We start from the raw sequence: 18034 nt of genomic DNA, 5'->3' as shown, positions 1-18034 counted from the left end.
TGCAAAATTTAATTATTTATTTTCTGTCTGTATGGATTTAGATTTGCTACTATATGCTGTTTATTTCATCCACTGGAAATGTTTTCCTAATAGTTCCACCAATTTTTATGATTATTTGTGAATGCAGTGTCAAATTGTATTGTTTTATAATGGTTGAATTTTATAATTCATGCATGTTTGTACATGTCTATTAATTAATAGTTTGCAATAAAAATAATAGTTTTGATGTGCTTGACGTTTTTCTGGATTATACACTTTCTGAATTGTATCACTATAAATATACAGTTAGTATATTAAAAATATATGAACAGACAAGTTTATAAGTTATACATTCATTAATCCACACTGGCAATTGCATTGTTAATAAACTTTAAAAATTATTTATTTATGTTGCTAGTCATCATAATACTATCATTTTTAGGCCTTGAAATTGGTACCTCTCCTGTCCCTTTCTTTTCTGCTACCTTAATCAACCTGCTTTTGTTTGAGGACAACTTAAAACAATTTAAACCAAATAAATTTTTTAAAAATTTAGCAATGCATTTATAAATTCTATAATAGGTTTTAGCATAGGAACCTAAGTGGTCATGGGAATCAATTCAACTATTGTAATAGACATGTAATCTTTACTTTCCCAATTGCTACATAACTATTTCTAAATTCCTTAGTTACAGTGCTGATAACATATGTAGCCAAACCACCAAGCTCTTTAGCTTAAAAGTCTTGAAAAATAATTTTATATAAAACCAATAATTTATCAGTTGTAGTAGTATACAGCCTTTCCTTAACTGGCAGGAAGCTTGCTATTTTGTAAAAGAATCTATGACAACCAGTAGCCATTATCTTGCCAAGAAAAAGTAGCATCTTGGAGGGATTAATTTCAGGGATGTTTCAGGAATACTACTAGGAGAATAAAACATGTCACATAGCATTGTCCTCCAAAAGGTTAAATTAGCACATATGCTTCCTCTAATGATATTTATTTATTGTTTTTACACTCAGGATATTTCAACAGCTGTGTCTTAATCACTTTTAATGTAATTGCAGCTGTTACCTGCCCAGCTCCACCGCAGATCTCTAATGGAAGGCTGGAAGGAACAAATTTCGACTGGGGCTTCAGTATTAGCTACATCTGTTCTCCAGGATATGAACTTTCCTTTCCTGCTGTTTTGACCTGTGTAGGGAATGGTACCTGGAGTGGAGAAGTACCTCAGTGCTTACGTAAGTATAATTTCCATATTATGATGATGTGTTAAAGTGACAAATTTTCAAATTTACCAGAACAGATAGGAGGTTGTTAAGCTCCCTCCAATGCTTAGTTGAAACTCAAATTTAAAAAGTCAGTATTTTCCAGCATAGCTACTCTTTATATACTCTTTTTATGTTTATTGTATTCTTTCTGGTCAGTCCTCATATCTTAGGCTTAACTGTTTTGATAAACTTTTCAAAATATGTTTTTCAAAATTTCCCCACAGACCCTCTTAGATTATTTCTGCAAAATGATTCTTATTTATATCCAATTTATCTCATTTGATTACTTTTTAATTTCTATCCACAAATCTATTTTCACAATAAACCTATGCCACTTTTACATGTTCATTCACATTAAGTTCTCATGATGATAATTGTTTTTGTACATCTAAAATTAACAGGGTAAGCATAGAAATTACAGATCATTATTTTTAGAGAGATTACTGTATACCCCAAAAGCATTATTTCAGGATTAATTTGTAAGAATGTAAAGCAAAACAAAAATCACATTTATGTTACACATAAATTATTGTAGCATGGGTTGTAGACAGTTAGACCCTACTTAGATGTTAACCCAACATCAGTAGTCTTTGGTTTACTTAAATGAAAATCCCCAGGTAGAAAACTGATGGAATAACACAGTGGGGAGAATTGAGTTTTATGGCTGTCTATCCCTCCTCTCTTTCTTATTGCACAAAAAATAAGATACTGAGATTAATGATTCAATAGAAATATGCAAGAGAAACACTTCAGAAGCAGTCCATTAAATAACTTAATGATAGAAATGATTGCCCAAGCTGAAATGCTCATTGATGAAATTCACTGAGAAAGCATGCAACAAATTCAAAATATGCTAGATGTATGAAATTTAATAAAACAAGGTTCCTAACCTTCAGGATTGAGATTATGCTGCCAGAGTGCTTGGATGCAGCAAAGTTTATAATATCCTGAAAGATGGTGAAAATTAAAAGAAAGCACGATAAACCAATGTTTGTATTATTTTACCTGTATTACTTTACTCTGGAAAAATTTGTTTTGTTTTCATATATATTCAATGATTACTTTCATTTTTTTAAATTTTTATTTTTAAAATTTTTCTTGTAGTTGTAGATGGACAGCGTGTCTTTATTTTATTTATTTTTGTATGTGGTGCTAAAGATCGAAACTAGTGCCTCACACATGCTAGGCAGGTACTCTGCCACTGAGCCCCAGCCCCAGCCCAATTACTTTTCTTTTTAATTTTAAAAAAGTTGTTAGAAAAGAGATTTGAAAGATACAAAGTTAAGGAAAATAAAGGTTAAGTAGGTTTATCTTAGAATACTTCAGAGAAGGTTCTTTGAATAGTGAGCCCCAAAATAAGGTATTCTATGGTGAGGGTAGGCATGTACACCAGTTGACCTGGGATCCCTAATTTTTTCTTGTTTTCCTGTCAGGTAGCCTGTCCAGTTAGAGACTCTTTCACACTGCCCAGCCTACAATAATCCTAAGGCAACACTTACTCTGAAAAATATATGGTTGTTTTCTTTGCTTCACAGAGAAATAAGTTTTTAGGTGCGAATCTGCACATTTAAAAATTGAGTATATTTCAAAATGGATAAAATAACAAAGCATACATTGTGAAGTGTGACCACAATAAAGGAATTGAAAGCATTTGATGTAGGTATATTTGCCTGGGTTATATACTAGATCTTAAATGATTTGATCTTATATGCTACTACACTTCTGCAGGCTCATGCTGGTCCAATCATATTGGCTTTCTTATTCTTTGTCCAGCTTGTTGGATATGCCCTAGCACAGAGCTTTGGCATTAGTTTCTTCCCTATGCAATGCTCCCTTGGAGAATCAGCATGGCTGAACACTGTTTCCTTCCTATCTTTTCTAGTGAGATACCTTTTTGCCAGTTTATGGGACATTTATCTCTACTTCTTGCCACCCACTATGCACACACATACCGACATGACAGGTTTCTCTTGAACTATTTTTTTTCTTATAGAGCTTATTGCCTTCCCACATACTACCTTTCTTTCTTATTTATGTGTTTATTGTTAGTTTCACTTTAAGCCCTATAAGGGAAAGGATTATTTACTCTTTGTTTACTGATATGTCCAAATGCCTAAACCCACTGAAAACAGTACTTGTCTTTAGCAGGTAATAAATAGATTGTAAATGAAATCATGTAGTCTATTTGTTTAGACTAATAAACACTACATTATTAGAGTAGTTGTTGTAGACCACTGATATTTCTTAATTCCATATAAATGTGGACTTTGATGGCCTTCATTTCTCTCAAAAATATTCAGCTTTACTTTGAAGAGGAAGGGAATAGGATATTTGGATATGGGATTCAAGTGTTCAGAGTACAACAAATAATCATATCTTTTGTAGATATGTGTGAAAGCGTGGTTGTAAGCTGAAAGTAGTGGCTCATGTCCTAAATCCCAGCAACTGCAGGACAATGGAAAGTTCGCAAGTTCAAGGCCAACCTGGGCAATTTAGTGAGGCTCTAAGCATCTTAGTGAGACCCTGTATCAAAATAAAAAAAGTAGAAAGGGATGTGGAATATATTTCAGTAGTAAAGAGCTCCTGGGTTCAATCCCCAATTTGAAAAAAAAAAAAAAAGGATAGTTGTAAACAGCAAGCTGGAACATTATGGTGTGACAAAGCTACCTAGAGTCATACCTTTTCAGTATTCTCCAACTTTCCAGCATATAAGTACAGATATGTGATTTGATTCTCATCAATGTAAAACAAGGATACAAAGTATTTATGAAGGCTGTATGCTAGAAAAATATCTGAATGCAATTATTTAAATATTATACTGAGTTTTTCATTCACAATGTATTTATGTAGATCTATCCCCTTAATTAGGATATTATGACAATATGCCCCCCTCGTGCAGTATTTCTGTGAGTTGTCATCATTTTTATAAACTGTTTATTCTCCTGAGTCTAAATTTTTGCTGTAAATATCGTTATTTTAACTTCTAGCCAAGTTTTGTGGTGACCCTGGTATACCTTCCCAAGGAAAACGAGAAGGAAAAAGCTTTATATACCAGTCAGAGGTTTCGTTCAGCTGCAATTCTCCTTTTATATTAGTGGGATCAAGCACCAGGATATGTCAAGCCGATGGCACGTGGAGTGGCTCATCACCGCACTGTATAGGTAACATTCATTAAAGGCGTCTATGCTTAGTAATTTTGGTACTAATAGAAAATGGTTCTAATTTATGGTTTTCTTTAAAATCTACATTTAGTTAAATATGAAAAAATATGAAAAACAAAATATAGAAGCAATTAGAAGATTCTAAAAATGAATATTGGTAGAACATGTTATTATTTTTAGCACTTTAAACTTCCAGAGAAAGACTTGAAATAATTTTGTTGTATATCAGTAAAATGAAAATAAAAAATTTTCAGAATAATGGCATTAATAAATACTATGAATTATTTAGATATTTATAGCTAATTATGCATATTAATACGAAATGAAACTTGCTCCAAAAATATCCAAAAGATATGGATTTCAAAATGATTGTAAATACATTTTTGTAATCCTAACATTTAATGGCACATTTGTTATACTAATCAAATAACCTGTCATGCAAAGCAACTGAGAGACTACCTGCTCTACCATTCTTATAACTGAATCCTAGAGATGTCAGTAAAGTGCAAATTACTAAATCCTGCTTCTTTAAATAACTTACTCCTTCAGAAAAAAATATTTCTCTATCTGAAATCATAACTTAGCAAGGTCCTTGAGGAAATGTTTTATGCACATGTACTTCTTTCATAACCTTTATTTTCCTTAACTTTGTATCTCCAGGGTTAGTTGAGTGTCAAGTGCTTTTAATATTAGAAGGGTTCAAAGTTCAAATATTACATAATAAATGCCAAATGCAGTCTACCTGAATTTCTTGCTTTAAGATTAGCAGGATTATGTCCATGGAGAAGTGCTATTAGATTTATATTCTTTTTATTATTCAGGATACATTCATTAAACCCCAGATGACTTAAAATTGTTTTGTATGAGAGAAATGTATCTATTATAAGTTTTAAAGGAATATTATGTTTTTAATCTTCACTTTAGAACCCACTCGTACCTCATGTGAAAACCCAGGAGTGCCACGGCATGGATCTCAGAACAATACGTTTGGATTTCAAGTGGGTACTTCAAAAAGATATTTCCATTTAAGAATAAAACTAGGTAGAAAGGCTTCATTGCTTCAGGTGCTTATAATCTTGATGACACAAACAGAAAGTGTCATGCTTATCTACATTCATGAATATGTGAAAAAGGCAACCTGCAACAAGAGAGTGGGAGTTAAGGAAATCAGGAAGAAGGAAAGCTGCTTCAAAAAAGTATGCTGAGTGCTAAGGATATGGCTCAGTAGAAGAGCACTTACTTAGCATGTGTGAGGAACTGGATTAGACCCCAGGGCCACAAAATTAAAAAAAATAAAAAATAAAAAAAAAGGCTGAGTGAATATGAGGATAGAATGAAAACAAAGTAAAGATAGCAGCAAGTATTAGAAAATCCATAAGCAAGACAGTATGGAAGGGATAATTAGTAAGAATAAGTGAAGGTTGTAAATGAGTAAATTCTGTGGAGAGACAGTGAGGAAAGGTTAAAAAAAAAAAGGAAAGAGGTTAAAGGAGAGACTTCTGGGACAATAGTAAATGTATAGATATGGTTATTTAATAAAACAATTATTGCATATAAGACTAAAATATTTTTTAGACATTGACATTGATGTGAAAAATTTCTGGAAAATATTTTAATCATACCCTATTACTATACAACACAAAGTCGGATTGTTGTATTAGAATACTCTAGCATGCCCAGTAATGTGCGGATGATAACTTACTTGTTTTTTCTTTTTCCAATTTAGATTTTATGTAGAGATTCAGCAAGTTTTCTGTTACACAGGTCTAAAGGGAGCCAAAGTGCATACAGATTCCAAAAGGAAATAGCCAATTTATACATTACCCAATTGCTTTGTGTTGCAGAGTTTTCTAAATTGTGCTATTTTGAGTGAAATTCAGTGTGAACCTGAAGAACATCCATTTCTAAAGGAAGGGCTCATCTAAAGTGCCATATTTTGTTGCTAAAAATAGTTTTCATTTATCTACAGTTCAGGCACAGTGTGAGCATTGATTGTATAGTATTTCCAATTCTTCTGGTTTGCCTCAGTCTGGTCCAGATAATACAAAAGGGCAAAAACATGTCTTAGTCTGTGTTATATCAGTGTTTTTAGAAAGCCATATCTCCATAAAAGGTTTTTATCAATTGATCTAAACCCTGAAAAATGGACAACTAGCTACACACATGAGTTCTCATCATATAGGCAGTGAAAATGAAAGAGAATGTGACTTTGCTTTGATCACAGAGCAAGTTAGTGACAATATCTTGGGAGAACATGAAATCTTACTATTAATGTCTATGCATAAAATCAGGCTGTTTTCTGAAAAATATAAGCCCTTTCTCATATTATTTGAGATAATGGAAATGGAAATGAATGATTTTAGAAGAATTAGCCAAAAAATTGAAAAAAAAATAATTAACACTGCATTTAAAAATTTTTATTACATAATCATTGAAAGGTTTTATTACCATTTAACCTAACCCTGAATATATATTATTTGGGCTAACAAATATTCACTAGAACATTAGATTCTACCTAGATAAATACAAATAGACTAGATTACAAATATGATAAAGTCTAATTTATTATAATTATGTCAATGTCTATTAAAATTAAAAATATACCAAGTATGTTAAATTGGAGATATCAGCTTTCTTACATGCATGTTTTTGGTGTATATATAAATTTGTACATACTACATATGTTAGCTAAATCTGTATCGAACCAACACAAATTAAAAATATATGTAATTCTAACTAATAACAATTTATTGGTGGATTCCAAATGAAGATGGTTTCATTGGTCTCATAAGCAAAAGGTATAAGTTCAGAGAAATTTTTGCTTGCAATTAAAAAATCTATGAAGAGCTAGCTTAAGTCTAAAAGGTGTTATAAATCATGTGCAGGTATGTTTGAATCCTCAAGAGAGAAGTAATCCAGGTGAGAAACAGCAAGTCCAGAATCTGGGTACTGGATAGTATTAACCAATGTTTTCACTACATTCAGTTTATCTGTCTCATTTTCTATGTTTGTAGATTGGCCATATGGACAAGGCAGCATCCTTTCTATGTACATCTCAGCTATATAGAGAAAGTGATTGTGACAATCTTAGTTCTACCTTTTCAGAGAGAGTGAGAATGTCTCAAGTGTGTACTCAGCCTGGTTTGATCAGGTGGTCAGTAGTAAGGAAGTAAAATTATAGCTATGTTAAGCACACTGCAAGGATGGGCAAGAGAAAGTTAATAATTATAGGGGCACTCAAACCATTTTTTAAAATTTCACTTTTTGCTTATATAGATTTACATAATAGATTTTATATAGATATAATTATTAACATAAATATATATCACCTCTTGCTAGAGACCATGAAAACTCTAATTGAAAAATGTACTCAACATAATGCATTTTTTGTACCCAAAATATTATAAATTGGAATAATTTTGACTGAAAATAGATTAGTAGTGAATAGTTGTAGCAGTGAGTCTAGGAAGAAATAGCTGTCAAAATGATTGATACAACATCTAGATTAATTATGGAATAAGTGCCAAATCTACATATTTCATTAACTGTATCACTCTTTAAATTGAACTCTAGGCAATGGAATATGCATCATTTGAATTTAGAATTTTGTTTCATAAAGGTATTGTTATGGAATATTTTAAATCTGATACTTTAGATATTTAGCCATAAGGTATTTAACCCTATAAAATTACCTAATAATATCCAATTTGTAATTATGTGTGATGTCCACTGTATAATTGAAATTAATATCTAAGTAATTGGGTAAACATGTTACTAGTATTTTGTTGCCTTAAATTATAAATATGAATTATTAAAAACATATTTCCATTGAAATATTCTTATATTTTTTAATATAAACTCATAAGTTTTTAACTTTTTTCTAGGAAGCTCAGGACTAAAGTTGATGCATAATAGTGGGTGAAAACAGAGTCTAAGGGAGAAGTCATGAAATAACTACTGAGCATTCTCAGACTCCATTTGCTGGGGGCAGTCTGAAGTGACAGACCCTGAATATCACTTACCTTGTCCTTCACTTATAGTCATTTAATAAAACTTGTTGTTTTTTCCTTGTACTATATTCTGAGTTGATGACTTCCTTCCCAGGCTCACTGCCATGAATAAGTTTAGCTTTCATACAATCAAACCTCCCATGGTAGTGCCAACATTATCAATAGAATTACTGCTCTTCATTTTTCTAAATACCATAGCCTGCCATTTGAGACCCTTCAATACTGACTCTTATGTATGCTCTGACTTCACCATTACAGTTAGAATTTATTACAAACATACTCTATACCAGGGTGAATTGGATTATATATCCTATTTTGTCTATCATTATATATAGATAATAGAATAGGGCTGGGGATGTGGCTCAAGCGGTAGCGCGCTCGCCTGGCATGCGTGCAGCGCGGGGTTCGATCCTCAGCACCACATACAAACAAAGATGTAGTGTCCACCAAGAACTAAGAAAAAATAAATAAATATTAAAATTCTCTCTTTCTCTCTGTCCCCCCCCCCCTCTCTCTCACTCTCTCTTTAAAAAAATATAGATAATAGAATAAATCTCAGAGGGGAGATAAACTGACTCAAGTAAGGTCAGATACAGAATTAAAGCCAAGTCTACAGTACCCTGGGGTTATTATTTGCTATATCTCACTGCTTTCCACCTTATGCAGCCCCTTCCATCCCAAATTCCTTGCTTACTTTGTGAACCATTCAAGCTGACCAACTGTACTCTTTTTTTCCCAAAATGGATGATATGCATTTTTATTTCCATACATTTTCTCATCATGTTCTTGACTTTTCTAGTTTTATTTCAGTCATTCTCAAATCCTAGTGTTTGTTAAAATCACACAAAGCTTTTGTTAAATAAGATTGTTAGACTCTACCCTAAGAGGTTCTGATTCAGTGAATCTGGGGTAATGCCCCAGAACTTGCATTACTAATAGACTTCTGGCTGATATTTATAATATTACTGGCCTGGAGACCACATTTTAAAAACTACTGTTGTATTTATTTATTGTAATTTCTCATCCTTAAAAACAGTACAGATTGCATGACTTCTGTATCACCATAACCTTAATAACCACATTTGCTCTGATCTCTTCTTGTATTCACCATCTTTAAAATATATATACCTCTTATGGTGTTATTTTTATGTTTAAACTTACAGATCTTTATTTATCTTTACCTATTTTGCTGTCTATCTTTTTATTTATATGTAGTTTGTGGACTTTGGATATCATATATTTTCTTCAAATTCTTATAACAAAAATTTGGCACCTTGTACTTATTGGGTACTCAAATATTTCATGATGGTATGTAAACATAATCATGAATTTTACCAATTTTCTTTTAAAACACATTTCAAATTTTTGTTTTTACCACAACCATACAAAATTTTGTCTCAAAGTATTTTCTCACCTGCAGGTTTTTCTTTGTTGCTGTGTTTGAAATTTCATTGGGACATGTTATTTTCTCTTTAATATGCTTATAGGTAGGAAGTGTTGTACAGTACCACTGCAAAAAAGGACACTTGCTCCAAGGATCTACAACCCGCACTTGTCTCCCTGATCTCACATGGAGTGGGATTCAGCCTGAATGCATTCGTAAGTATTGAGAGAAATAATACTTATGGGTAACAATTTATATATATTTTTCTTCCATATAATAAATGTGTGAAGTTGATTTTATATTATTATAAGATGTTTTTATGTATGTAATTTTAATACCATGTCAAGACCCAGTGTCCATTGGGAAGGAGCCTTTCTAAAGAGATCAGAAGGCATAAAGTGCAATTTCATTTTTTTTTTGGACTTTATTCTTTCTTTTCTTTTTTCTTTTTTCTTCTTCTTCTTTTTTTTTTTTTGGTATGGCTCTTTAAATTGTGTTTCAGTCACCTGATAATTATAGGTGATGATTAGTTTTGGGCATCATACATGTGTACTTATCAATCTAAAATTGTTTGAGATACAAGATGTTCCAACCTATCGACTTAGTTTTTTAGTCACCTGTGAAAGATTTTCTGAGAATCTGAAGGAAATTAGAAACATCAATTAAAATAAAAAGTATTTGTGGATACTTTGTAAAATTTGAAAACTATTTCAAGATTTGCTATACTCTCAGTGGTCACTGATCTCAAGTTGAGAGCACTTGCTGAATGGATTAAATAAGAACAAAGCCAAAGATCATCAAATAGTGTTTATCTGATAATACATTTAAAATATATTTCAACTGGTCACCTTCTTCTCTCTTCTTTCCTTCCAGTTCCCTCTTTTCAAATCCTCTCCAATCTTTTAAATTATGTGTCTTTTGAGAGAAAAGAATAGAGTATGCTGGAGCAGAAACACTCAGTAGGAAGGTATTTAGATTCTAGGATTTGCTTAAGCCCCAGAGAAGCACTGTGAGTTTCCTCTAGCCCTTTTCAGGACTGCCTGAATGATCATAAGACCCTTCCAGACCAGTGGCTTACTTAGAAGCAGCATAACACTCTAGTGAGACATCATGTTATTTCCATAGTTGGCTTATACTTACTAAAATGGCAAAATTCCTTAAAGGAGAAATTCTCTGAATAATTGCTTTTCTGTCCTATACTAGGTTTTTTACAGTAAATCAGTGTTCTTTGATGACCTAAGTTTGGAATTTGATAATTTAAATAAAGTTTAATAGCTTTTGTTACAGCTTCGCATTTCAACATTTCTAGTATGTGCATAATGTGGGACTAAAGAATGCAATAGAGGCAGACTCTGTTTATCCTTATTGATATTTACTCCATGAGTATTAAAGTAATTAAATTATAAAGTAATTTTACTAACTGAATTATATTAAATATAAACTATTTAAAAAAATATTTAGCACATGGTGCAAAAATTGTTAGCTATTATTTATAGCATTATGAACCTCTGTTGGGAAACAAGTGGAAAATATTGTTTTTCCAAATAAATTTTTCCACAAAATGCTTTTCTTAGAGACCACCACCCTTAAGGATATCTATACATATGAAAATATGTAAGAAGGAAAATTTCTGTCCATGTAAGAAGGAAAATTTCTTATAAAAATGTATTTCTGATTGAGAAAGAGTGGTGTTTATAACACAAAGCAGTCAAACTTGGGGGAGGTATGGTGGATTCAAAATAGAGAATTACAGTGGAAAGAAAAATGGGAAAAGGAGACAAAATGTTAAATGAATGAAATGGTACTTCTAGCATATGAACCCCAATATGGCCAGGAATGATCCATGTATTAAAAAGTTGTTAAAAAGTATTTTCTATATAGGTAAGTATTACTACCAAGGCAATATAATCAGCTATACTTGTATTTATAATTAGAAACTATTTTATTATTTGTAATAAATACATAAAAATCATAAAATAATATTCTCTAAACTTAAAAAAAAACAAACAGAAAAACAACTTGACACTAGGGCCAGTCATAGTAGTGTAGATCTATATTCTCAGCTACTACTGAGGCAGGAGGATTGCAAGTTCAAGACAAGCCTGGGCAATTTAGCTAGATCCTCTCTCAAGGGGAAATAACAACAAAAAAGATGTGGGGATATAGCTCAGTGGTAGAACACCTCTGGATTCAATGCCCAGGACTGCACAAGCAAATCAAATGAAAGCAAAACCTGAGCTTGACAAAACTTAAAAGGCATCTTACCATAGGACATCTAGATCCTTTAATATACTTTATTATTCATTGTGACTCTCTAAAGTGGTGATATAGTATACATCTATGAGCTTAATTAGGCATAGTAAGCTTTTGTTCCTTTCCCTGTCTCATTTTCTCTGTTGTCATCTACCAGTGTTCCTGATCATTTTGTTAGGAGATAGTAGAGTATTAGTATGTCACATTGATACATTTTCCTTGGGTTTTTAGGATAACTAATCAGATATATATTTCAATAATGTAATTAAAGGATTTTAAAAGTTATATTGTGACTCTTATCTCAAAATTTCTTTAGAATGCATGTAGTAAATTAACACTGTTCTCTTTTCTTAATATAGCCCACAGCTGTAAACAACCAGAAACTCCTGCTCACACAAATGTAGTAGGAATGGACCTTCCATCTCATGGGTATACACTAATTTATACCTGCCAGCCTGGCTTTTTCTTAGCAGGTGGAACAGAACACAGAGTGTGTAGATCTGACAACACCTGGACTGGAAAAGTTCCTGTTTGTGAGGGTAAGTTTTCTCCATAGAAGCTTTTAACACAAGAGATATACTATTAGGCCTTCCTTGGATACAAGAGACAGAAACTTAATTGCCATTAGCTTAAGAACAAGTGATATTAGTTGACCAGCATTGAGAATAGGAATTATGTGAACACTTCTGAATCCCAAAATACAGAAATATTATTCAAATCTCTCCAAAATGTCTGATTGCTGATTTTTCTTATCTTTATTCCTTCTTTATATTGTCTTTTCAGGGTATGTGTATTCATTTTCAAGAGCTGTTGTAAAAAGTACCGTCCATAATATTCTAAAGGTTTATTACTTCATCATCTTTTTCTTTTATCCTATATTCTCTCCTAGATGATCTCATTTTAAGTCAATGGCTTCCTTAGTCCCTTGTATGTAATTCATTTAGAAATTAATGTCATTAGTTCATTTACCTTCTTTTGCCTTCAGACTTAAATAGTCAGTTACTTCCTTGACATCTCTACTTGAATTTCTCAGACATTTCAGTGTTCGATAGATGTAAAACTAAACTTGTAAATTTTCTTTTCCCATCTAGACTTCTTCTAATATTCTCTCTCAGTGATACAGCCATCATATAATTTTATACACTAGAAATGTAATAATCTGCCTAGATATTATCCCAAACAAATCCACCACATTTTCAATAGCTTTCTTATGCCGTTTTATCACACTACTATGGTAATACAGTTTAGGATTATCTCTACTGGGACTACTGCAACAGCTGCTTAACTTCTCTGGCTATATCAGTATTTGTTCTCTTCAAAATATTCTCCACATCTGCAGCCCGAGTGATATTCACCTAAAGCACCTACACCTAAATCTAATTCTAAAGCTATCACAGTGTTTTTGTGATAGGTGCTGTACAAAAAACACATGTTATAGCTCCCACAACTTTGCATTCCCCTGTAGTACTCAAATGATTTCTTTGGTTTTGGGCTGCCTTTGGTCTGACTGAAAAGATTTCATCTTTGTGTTTATCCAATTCCTGGTACATCATGAGCTATTTTAACCATTTTGATTCTTTTTTTTTACAATAATAAATAATATAATATAATACATATATAGAGCACAATTTTTCATATGTCTGGTTGTATACACAGTATATTCACACCAATTTGTGTCTTCATACCTGTACTTTGGATAATAATGGTCATCAAAATTCCACAAGTGTGAACCTTACACAAAAAATGTTTGCCTTTTGTGCGTACCCTCAGCCCTCAGCTTCCATGGCAGAAGCACCTATTTCTATTAGTTTTTGTGTCTAATTAAAAAAAAAAATCCCAAGATGATAAGACAGCAACAATCAGCCCCTTTTCCCACTGAACTATGAAGGAGATAATTACTAAGGCTGTTAGATAAACAATAAGTGTTGAGAAGATGAGTGAGATATTATGATGAACAGGACATTTTGGAGAAAATTATGTAATATCTCATAATAGAATTGTGTTATACTATGTGTTTGTGTGTTATTAATTACAGCAACTTTTTGAACTCTTGTTTGTTTTCATAGCTGGTTCCAAAATACTGGTGAAAGATCCTAGACCTGCACTGGGAACACCCAGCCCAAAGCTAAGTGGTTAGTAATTTAATTTATTTTTTTAAAACTCATTATGTCTAAAATCAATCTACTGTTTTTTTGATAAAGTGATCAAATTTCTTTGGAAAAATATATCTTTGCATGGAAAAAACTATGTATCTTACTATATCAAATTTGATCATTTGTGATATGATATTGAATTTAAAATAGTGTAAGATTGTGATATGTTAAGATTTCAAAAATGTTGTTTATAATTCTCTATGTCAAAACATATTGTTAATAGATTTCTCTATAAATATTCCTTTGAAGAAGATCTGTAAAGAACATAATATAATGGAAATACTTTAATTAAAATATTAAAATTGAAGCAAGATATTATTTAAAATTTTAAACATGTATATTTAAAAAAGAAACAAATCCACACAGTAGATCAGCAGCTTTTAGAACTTGTACAGTTTATTTGTAATCATTGGATCCAAAAAGAAAATTTAAATACCCAGCCATCATTAAGAACATGGACTTTAAATTCTACAATCTTGATGCAGTTCTCATCTGTGAACTCTCTAACCCATGACCTTGGGAAATTATTTTATGTGTTTGAGCCACCATTTATTTAGCTATCAAAGAAATAATGATTAGATTATTATATAATGAACTTCATAAGAATACAGTGCAAAGTGCTTAGCCCATAGTAAATGTTCAATATGTAAAAGCTACTTTTTTGTATTATGGTTACATTTCTGTGATATAAATTTAAAGTTAAAAATAAAAATAAGGACTTAATAAGTGTTTACCTTGTATACAGATTTGGCTTACTTGCATTCGACCAAGAACACTGTTACGATCTGATTTTACTTGAGTTCACAAGTTCTCAATGTATATGCTGTCAAAGTAGAGTGCTTAACAAATCTCTAAGACTTAAACTAATTTATTCAATACTCAATGTAAACATGTTGATTGCCACTATGACAGTAAAAGAATATGTCAGCATAAGGTAGAATTAGCAATGGGGTCTAAAAACCATAATAGTCAATCAGAACCCAGAATTTCCCAAAGGAGATTTTTTTTATCTGGGAATAGGTGGGTTCTCTGAATGATAGCTCTAGTACATCAGATATAAACCTGGACCATCTTGAGTAAACATAGGCAATGACCAACCAATTGTCAAATCAGACAAAAAGTGAAGAAAACTGAAGAAAGCCAGAGAATTCATACGTTTGATCCAGTATCCACATATAAAGATTTCTGTATCGATTATAACATGCACATCAGATAACTATAATAATCAATTGTATATGAAATAAACAAATCCAAAAAATTTTCAAAGCAAATTTAGTCTTTCAATCTGATATTTGGCCATGATACAGTTAAAGGTTAATGAGAAAATGAATTAACATTCCTGTATGTTTGGAAATTCAAAGCAAAATTAATACTAATAAATAACTCACGATTTTAAAAAAGACATTAAAGTAGAATATACACTACTAAAATTTATTTATATTGAAAAATATAAATATTAGAACTTGAGGTCTGTAGGAAAAAATTATAAGGAAAATTTATAGCCTAAAAAATCTTATATTAGAAAAGAAAAAGCCTCAGAATTAACAAGGTAGGTGTCTCTGCTAAGAACATATAAAGATTACAACAAACTAAATAGAAAAACCTACAGAAACAATAGAATTATCTGAACATTACCAAAGGTAATTCTTTGAAAAAAATGAAAAAAGTAGAAGAATCTCTAGCAAAAATAATAGCAAACAAAGAAAATGTGAACATAATTACATAAGCAACAGATTAAATAAGTTAGAAGTGTATTGCAAAAAACTATCAGCATGAATAATTTAAAAAATTAAATGAAATGCACATATTACTAGAAAAACATATCTTAATAGAACTAATAAAAGATAGCTTGGATTATTCCATTAAAAAAGAATAGTTAAAATTATTTTCACAATGAAACACCAGACTCAAATGGCTCCTCTGATGAGTCCCACCTAATTTTCAAGTAACAGACCAGATCACCCAAGTTTTATAAAAACTCTTCTAGACAATGAAGCTCCCTCTTGTGTGCTCTATATGATTAATAGCTCAGCAAAAGACATTATAAACAGGCAGAGTTTTAGGTTCACATGACTTGGGATTATAGATGAAAATCTTCCATAAAATCTTTGCAAATAAAATCTAACATCAAAATCAAATTGGACTCACCTTGATGTGCAAGGTATATCATTGTTAAATAATACTTAAATATATCACAGTAGGAGGTTAAAGTATAGAAGTTATGGTCAATGTGTAATTGACAAAGAAAATATTTGATAAAATTCAACACCAATTTCTAATCTTTAAAATTTTTAATAATTAGAAAGGAAAACACTTATTCAATGTGAGTAAAAATATCTATAAAAATTCTAGATCAACTGTTATCTTTAACATGAGAAAACACTGAGCAGAATTCCATTAAAGTCCCAGGAATCAGTGATTACATTACTCTAAACTGACAAGAATAAACGTTGGCAATCAATCAAGGTCAGGGACATGATTTCGTATTTGTGTATTTGCAATGGTGTGAAGTCTTTGAAATAAGTTTGAATTCAAACATATTTTGAAAGAAGTGATCAGGGGGCTCAGCAGTAGAGTGCTCGCCTAGCATGTGCAAGGTCCTGGGTTCGACTCTCTGCAACACATAAAAATAAATAAAATTAAGGTATTGTGTCCAACTACAACTAGAAAAATAAAAAATAAAAAAAGAAGTGATCATGACCATATTATTCCTTTTTACTGATGTCTACGTCAATGTGGATGACACTTTAATTTACACAGAACTGCCAAATACTTGACTATACATAAATCTCATAATAGACTTAATAGAAAGAAATGTCATTCCCATTGTAGTTGGAGTACAGTAACCAAATAATGTCTGTCTCTTCCATTCCTTCATGAGTTTTTACTTCCCACTTTTGTGTGAGAAAGGTGAAGGCTCACTATGGTCAACTCTGGGAATTCTCCATACTCTGCATTCAGTAGATGTTATGTTGATAGCTTGGAATCTACAATAATGGACATATTGCTACCATTTAAATGAGAAAATTATCTTAGATTTTTTTTCTTTTTTTTCCTTAAGTGCCCATCATTAAACATTTATTACCACATTAATGATTAATCCTGATGCAGCTGACTTTGCTGCTACTGCTACCTCTCTTGTTCCATGACTATTACCTCTGTGACTGATATGTTCTTTTATATTCTTCAGTTAATGCTCTTTCAGTTCTCTAAGCACAAAGGATACAAGATCATTAGGCATGGTAGATTTTAATGAAAGGTTTGGTGGCAGTGAAGGGCAGTCACAATGTAGGCTAAGGAAGGTAAACCATCAGAGATACAACACTTATTTACTGAATATCTACTATTTGCCAAGCACTGCTATTAGAACATCTTTCTGCTTTTATCTTCTCTTATTTCTGCAACCAAGAGCCTGTTACCCCTATCTGCCTTGACAATTTTTAATATTGGGCAATTTATCTTGTCACTGTCTTTTACAAACCATTTCTAGACACAATTTTGTTAGCCAAAGTTATCTAAGATGCTTACAAAATGAAGGGTCTGTATTCATATACTATATCAAACTTTTAGATAAGGTTCCTCATCACACATAGCAGTATACTTAAAAGTTCAAGGGGTCAGTGCCAATAGGAAAATGACTTAGCAAAGTTTACAGAGCCAGTGCTATAGATTTTTCATGACAGTAACTATGTGGCTACTAAGTGTATATTTTACTAGTTTTTCAGTGATCTATAAAAGCAATAATTTCCCTATTCTATCTGGATAATAATAATAATAATTGTAATAGTAATAATAATAGTGATGGTAGCAGGTAGCAATTAG

The 18034-nt window shown here is 31.7% G+C and overlaps 1 protein-coding gene across 3 annotated transcripts in view; it reads left to right on the top strand.

Annotated features, from left to right (window-relative positions):
• The window catches only part of CSMD3 (CUB and Sushi multiple domains 3), a gene marked incomplete at both ends in the record, with an annotated part of 1157568 nt that overhangs the window by 1128479 nt on the left and 11055 nt on the right, over positions 1–18034 (top strand). For all 3 annotated transcript variants that reach the window (XM_081266797.1, XM_081266796.1, XM_081266795.1), the window contains 6 exons: positions 1048–1221; positions 4239–4412; positions 5337–5410; positions 9910–10021; positions 12419–12598; positions 14126–14191. In XM_081266797.1, coding sequence (XP_081122923.1) covers positions 1048–1221; positions 4239–4412; positions 5337–5410; positions 9910–10021; positions 12419–12598; positions 14126–14191 — 780 coding nt within the window. The remainder of the gene's footprint in view (positions 1–1047; positions 1222–4238; positions 4413–5336; positions 5411–9909; positions 10022–12418; positions 12599–14125; positions 14192–18034) is intronic.

Source organism: Spermophilus citellus, assembly GCF_964194105.1.
Source record: "Spermophilus citellus genome assembly, chromosome: 14".
NCBI lineage: Eukaryota > Metazoa > Chordata > Mammalia > Rodentia > Sciuridae > Spermophilus > Spermophilus citellus.
Note: the sequence above shows the minus strand (reverse complement) of the source record. Positions and strands in the feature narration are given on the sequence as shown.